Source organism: Hydra vulgaris, chromosome 05 (genome assembly GCF_038396675.1).
Source record: "Hydra vulgaris chromosome 05, alternate assembly HydraT2T_AEP".
Taxonomy (NCBI): domain Eukaryota; kingdom Metazoa; phylum Cnidaria; class Hydrozoa; order Anthoathecata; family Hydridae; genus Hydra; species Hydra vulgaris.
In genome coordinates this window covers 36,687,713-36,694,124 of record NC_088924.1, presented here as the reverse complement: position 1 = coordinate 36,694,124, position 6,412 = coordinate 36,687,713, and the positions used below count along the sequence as shown (strand labels likewise).

Sequence of the window (6,412 nt, the reverse complement as noted above, 5' to 3'; positions counted from 1 at the left end):
TTTGATAAGCTAAAACTTATTGAATTTTTAGTTATCCAGTCTTAATTTTTTAGTTATTTTGTTTATAAAGTGTTACTTATCTTTTACTGAAAGTTTTGTTTACTTAGATTAATTAATAAAAAAGTTATCCAAGAATGAAGTCGACTACATTAATTGAACAAGTGTACAACTATTGTAATTTGCATCCTAACGCTAAAACGAAGAGCACCATAGAGTATTTCGTTGCCTCTAATCACCCCGAAAGAACCATTAAACGTTATATGGCAAAGTGGAAGAACAATGAGCCTAAATCTCGTAAGCCTGGATCAGGCAGAAAACCAAAAATTCCCATCGATTGATGTTCCCAGCAGTCATGCTGGGAACATCAATCGCCTGAAAGGTCTTTTGAACAACCGGTCTGGAACTTCAACAAGAAAAATTACTAATAAATTCAAGTGTGATCATTCCTACATTGTAAAAACTATAAAAAACAAAACAAACATTTGTTATTTTAAGAAAAAAAAAATCCCTGATCGCATTGAGAAACAGTTAAAGCAGTTGCAACTGAAGTGTGGAAGAATTTGTCGTAAATTCAGAAACCGCGACTTTGTCATTGACGATGAGTCTTATTTTACATTTAAACATACAAATAAAAATTCGTATGTTGGATTTTACTCAGATGACGCAAAAAATGCACCAAAAATGTAAAATATACGCGCAAAAGCAAATTTGAAAAATAAATTCTTGTGTGGATTACCATATCCTTTCGTGGATTCTCGAAACCATTTATTGTTCCTGCGAGACTAGCAATTAACCAAACAGTGTACAAAAATGATTGCATCATCAAACGATTGATTCCTTTTATAAACAAACATCACAGTGATGGTAATTATGTATTCTGGCCTGACTTGGCCTCTTCACATTATGCCAGAAGTGTGACCAATTACCTCAATGAGAAAAATATCCGTTATGTAACAAAATTTGATAATCCAGCATGTGTCCCAGAATTACGACCAATTGAAGATTTCTGGTCAATCCTTAAAGGCTACGTGTATGAAAACAATTGGGAAGCTGAAAGCGAAGATCAGCTGCAAAAAAAAATCCATTCTTGTTTAAAAAAAATAGATAGAAATCTTGTACGAGGCATGTGTGAACATGTATACAAAAAAGTTGATGCCGTACGTCGTAATTGCGAGAAATCATTATTGCAGTCCCGAAAATAAAAAACTAATATATTGTTTAATATTCCGTAAAATATTTTTTGATCATTAAACTTTTAGTTGTACTATTACTGTCTGTGTTTATTTTGTGCCAAATTTTTGTCACCAGGGGTTATATTTCTCTTTTATGATCTTTTCTTGTAATTTTTATTATATTTTATCTTATATAATTTTATTTTATAACAAAATGCTGTTTAAAATGTAACAAAAAACAAACAGCAACAACAACAAAATTGCAAGCGGGTGAAGCCAACTTTTAAAATTTATGATCACAGGCTTATATCACTGCAATTTTCTTGAATCAATTCGAGAAAGATAACAAAGTTATCTTTCTCGAATTGATTCAAGAAAATTTAGTTGTACTATTACTGTCTGTGTTTATTTTGTGCCAAATTTTTGTCACCAGGGGTTATATTTCTCTTTTATGATCTTTTCTTGTAATTTTTATTATATTTTATCTTATATAATTTTATTTTATAACAAAATGCTGTTTAAAATGTAACAAAAAACAAACAGCAACAACAACAAAATTGCAAGCGGGTGAAGCCAACTTTTAAAATTTTATGATCACAGGCTTATATCACTGCAATTTTCTTGAATCAATTCGAGAAAGATAACAAACATCAAATGACCAAAACAAAAAAAACTGATAAAACGTATAAATTTATTTCCAAAAGTTATTGAAAGACATTTTTACAGATATACAAAATAAATGGAAATTTTTCCTAACAGCAGTCTAGAATTAAGGTAATACAATGTACAAATAAAACAGGACTTTCATTTAAATGAAATATAAAATAGACTTCCTACTTTAACAGCAAAACAGTTAAAATAATTATTACTTTACTCTACCAAAAAAGAATTAAATCAAGCGAATGGTCACTAAAAATGTTTATTTTAAAAACGAACCTCTAGCAAATTTCGAAGAAACCAAAGAATGCAAAAGTAAAAAGAATGGTAACGAATCACTAAAAATTATGCTTCACAAAAAAACAAACAACACAATCAAATCGATTCGACGTCACTGAAATTTTTTTTATATTATTCAAAATTCACAATAATTCAACTTTTATTTCCAAATTAACAGAATATTTAAACAATTTATTTTAACATTATTTAAGCCAAAAAAAAAAAAAAAAAAAAAGTTCGTATTATAAAATTTTTTCAAAGCAAATTTTAAAACGATATAGCGCCAAAACGGTGTAATAAAATAAAATAAAAAATTTCAAAAATATATAAATATTTATAACAATTCGTTTCAAAGTATAAAAATAAAGTTGCCATGCATGGTTTGATGTAAGCACCCGAAACGCAGCTGTAATAAAAATCTGACAAAATTTAACACAAACTTAACATAGTGGTAACGCGTTGCAACATCAAATGTAACCTGAACAAGCAAACAGCATCTAATGTTGCATTTCGAAAGTACTGAGAGACCTAATAAAAGAACAATTGTATCAAAATGTCAGGCGCTACATTGAAGGCGCTTAAAGCAAACCAATGATCCAAATATTCAAGCAAATCAGTAATAGAAAGGTCCGAGATACATGGTACTTTTCTGCTGAGTTAGCATGATCGGAGAACAATATTTATAATAACTTACTTTACTCTATATCACTATATTTGGGTAAAAGATGCCTTCCATGCAGCGATATCATGCGGCTTATTAGAAACTATTTTGACGTATGTGAAAGGGAAAATTCCCTTTTTACCGTTCATTAGCTGACCTTCCCAAGTTCCGTCTTCGCGCATACTTTGCACTAAAATACGGTCGCCTTTCTATAAATTAAAAAAAAAATTACATTAAGTAGAATAAGAAAAAGAAAAAAGAAAAAATTATAAAATACTTACTTGAAATTTTAATTCACAGGGATCGTATATGGTTGGTGTTCTGTCTTGCATAGCTTCAGCTATAACAGGTACGCTAGCTGCACCAGCAGCTGTTGTCTGTTTTAAGAATAATATTAAAAAATAAATAAAGAAAAACTAAAAGAAGAGAAAAAAGAAACTTTAAAACAAACTAAAAAAAATAAGAAAATACCGATTCAACATTTGGTGGTGAAGTGTAGCCACCACCGCCACTATGAATAGAAGATCTTAGAGGCTTAGTATTTGATGGGTATGAGAGCCGACTCGGTAACTAGATAATAAAAAGAAACAAAAAAGCTTTAATTAGCTTGACCAATTGCAATACACTGATATCCGAAGATTTGAGAAACACAAGTGGTTTTTTTTTTAAGATTTACAAATTTATAAATTATGGTAAGCTATAATATCCTTTTTTAACTATTTTCTTTTCTTGTTTTGTTTTCATATGCATTAAGTATACACTTAAATTGTTTAAAGACAGAAAGCGTTCAAATAAAAATCTAGCCTTTATTTAACTTAATATTTTGAGTAATTCACCACCTTTTATTGTTGCATTTTTTTGTAATAGTCACTTTTAACGGACTTTTAAGCATCGGGCTACAAATTTAGATTTCATAAATACCTGTTTAGAAATAGCTTACTAATTCTACATAGTTTGCAGGAATCATTCCTTCTTTTCCCATACTATCTCTTGCCATCCACCACTGTTGCTCCTCTTTTTTTAGCACAGTCAAAATGTCATTTTTCTTAAACGGAAGATCTTCAGGATCCTAAAAAAAGTTATTTATTAGAAAGAGTTACAGCAAGTAATTCCATAAAAACTATTAGAAAAACTTACATTTCCTGGAAAATTGTACCGAGCTTTGACTTTGATTTCCTGAGTTGGAGGAGTAACACTAGGAGCAGGAGTTACAGTCGGTGTTGGCTCAGTAACCCGAGGTGCCTAAATATAAACATTAACTTAATTTGATATTGAAAAAATTAAAATAAAAACAATATATATAGTTTAAGATTCAATCATTCCAGATATGAGAAAAGTTAACAGTTTCACCCCTTTTGCATCCTTACTTCCCTAGTCGTTAGAGTCGTTAAACATGCAAGCATGTTTAAAAAAATATTTTTTCAAACACAACCCAATAAAAATGTCATGATAAACAAAAAAAATGTTGATTAAAATTGGTTGGCTGTTTGATTAAACAGTTACCACGTTAACCAGATTAACCAATAAGTTTTCACTTATTACGCTTTTTCGAAAATCCATTTTAACAATTTGAAATGAACTATTCACAACAAATTATTGCTAAGCAATTAAAATTTAAAAAGTTTATTCAATTAAAGATATATTAAAATATAATAAGTTAAGAATTTTTCTTGACAAAAAAAATTTAGTAAAAAATTAAGTTATTACATATTGAAGATTGTATCATTATCAAACATTATTATTACAGAATCATTATGAAACATGTATAATTTTTTTGTTATTTTTAATTTATTTAATTAAAATCAAGTGGCAGAAGAGTCTTCAAGAGACAAGTATACTAAAATTGATATAATTTTAGTTAGGTACATAGGACTATTGCATAATTATGTTATGTTCTATCATCAAAAATATAACAAATCGTAACAAGGGGGTGGGGGTGAGTTAAGTTGAAAGTGATGTCTCGCTTGAAAAAGTTTTAATTGCAACATCTTCACCTAAATTGATCCTACAACAAGCTTCATGGCAGGCTAGAAAACGATTTAACATAATTTATTATATTGCAGCAAAAGAAGGTTAAAATTTTATTCTAATTTACCCAATATTTATTTGTTTCTGTGTGTTGTAGCACTTTCAAGATTTTTTTATTTTGAACTGTTCACCTGTATTGCTCATAACCTGTATGACTTCATTATTGATGGCATTTTACATAGATTTTGTCGCTTCATCCAGCATTCTCTAAGCGAGCTGAACCTGTTTATTTGCAATTTTTCTTGTCATTTTCAAGACTTTTTTCTTCTTTGATATAGATTTTTGCTATACTTTTAATTTTTTCAAGCATTTTATTATAAAAAAGTTTGTCACATTACAAAGTTTCTCACCAAAACTTATTTTATATAACTCATGTCAGATCAGAAGAATCTATTTAAAAAACCTTTGGCAGATTTTCCATTAACAGCAGGTTTAAGAAAACACTTCATCATAGGTATTAAAAGATATTTAATTTTATAAAATAAAATATGAAAAAGTGGTCCTTCATCTTAAAATATGTTTAACTATTTTTGAAACAATGAGACAATAACAATGAGTTTAATGATAAATAACAATGACAAAAAAATAACAATGACAAAAACAAGGAGTTTAATGGATACAAGTAACTATTAAAATACTTAATTCTCTATTATATGAATTTAGTCAAAAAAAAAAAAAGGTTTTCTGATCAGAGTATATCCCAAAAAATATTTCTTAGTATAATTTTAATCCTAATAAAGACTTTATAAATGTAGCAGAAGAAGTAAGCCATCTAGTATTGTCAAAACAATGAAAGAATATTTCATTTACAATAAAAAACCAATTTTGCTAATTTCAATTTGAAGATCTCTATTTATAAAGATATAACTAAATATCTATAAGTAAAAAGATTGAAAAATATTGTGTGAAAAATATTTACATTGCATATTTACATTTACACAAAAAATTTAATATTATTAACAACAAAACTATTAATTAAATCCATCCCCTAAAACAAGCATGTAAATCAAATGCGAAATGCTCAGCATCCTGACCTTAAACCATAATTGTTTTTTGAAATGCATTAAGTATTAGTGCAAAGTGCAACTTACAAATGAAAATAAGCCATTAAATTAATTGCTATGAAGATCAACATTTAACAACTTTTAAAGGCATTATTAATATTACAATCATTGACTCAAAGATTAAAAAAAGACAATCCTGAGGTAAATAAAAACTTTTCTTTATGACATAAATCTCCAATCATTATTTTGACATCTTCTACTAATGCTTTGTTAAAGAACAGCAATGTTAAATATTTTGTAACAATTTGGTTCTCATCTACTTTTTTTCAATTTTTTTTAGGTGCCTCAAGAAGAACTAACAGTCTAGTTTCAGAGCACTGCAAAAGAGCATTTAACTAGGAAGTTCATGCATCCTTCCTTACCAAATGTACAAAGTATGCCAAGAGTTTGCTTCAAACCCTGGATCTCTTGCTTCTAAAGCAAGTGCTCTTACCGCGGCATTTCAGTCGCTATTCTGACCAAAAACGATATAATAGATCCATTTGTTTTTTTTGCTGTGTAGTAGTTTTTGCGCCAAAAATCGAAGTGAAAGCTGACTTAAAGTTATAACA

General features: G+C 28.6%; 1 protein-coding gene across 1 annotated transcript in view; it reads right to left on the bottom strand.

Annotated features, from left to right (window-relative positions):
• Positions 1-1,849: 1,849 nt before the first annotated feature.
• Positions 1,850-6,412, bottom strand: part of LOC100206935 (crk-like protein) — a 40,603-nt gene continuing 36,040 nt past the window's right edge. The window contains exons 4-8 of the mRNA XM_065798064.1: positions 3,907-4,011; positions 3,710-3,838; positions 3,241-3,339; positions 3,051-3,146; positions 1,850-2,978 (exon numbers count right to left, since the gene is read on the bottom strand). Coding sequence (XP_065654136.1) covers positions 2,817-2,978; positions 3,051-3,146; positions 3,241-3,339; positions 3,710-3,838; positions 3,907-4,011 — 591 coding nt within the window. The 3' untranslated portion in view covers positions 1,850-2,816. The remainder of the gene's footprint in view (positions 2,979-3,050; positions 3,147-3,240; positions 3,340-3,709; positions 3,839-3,906; positions 4,012-6,412) is intronic.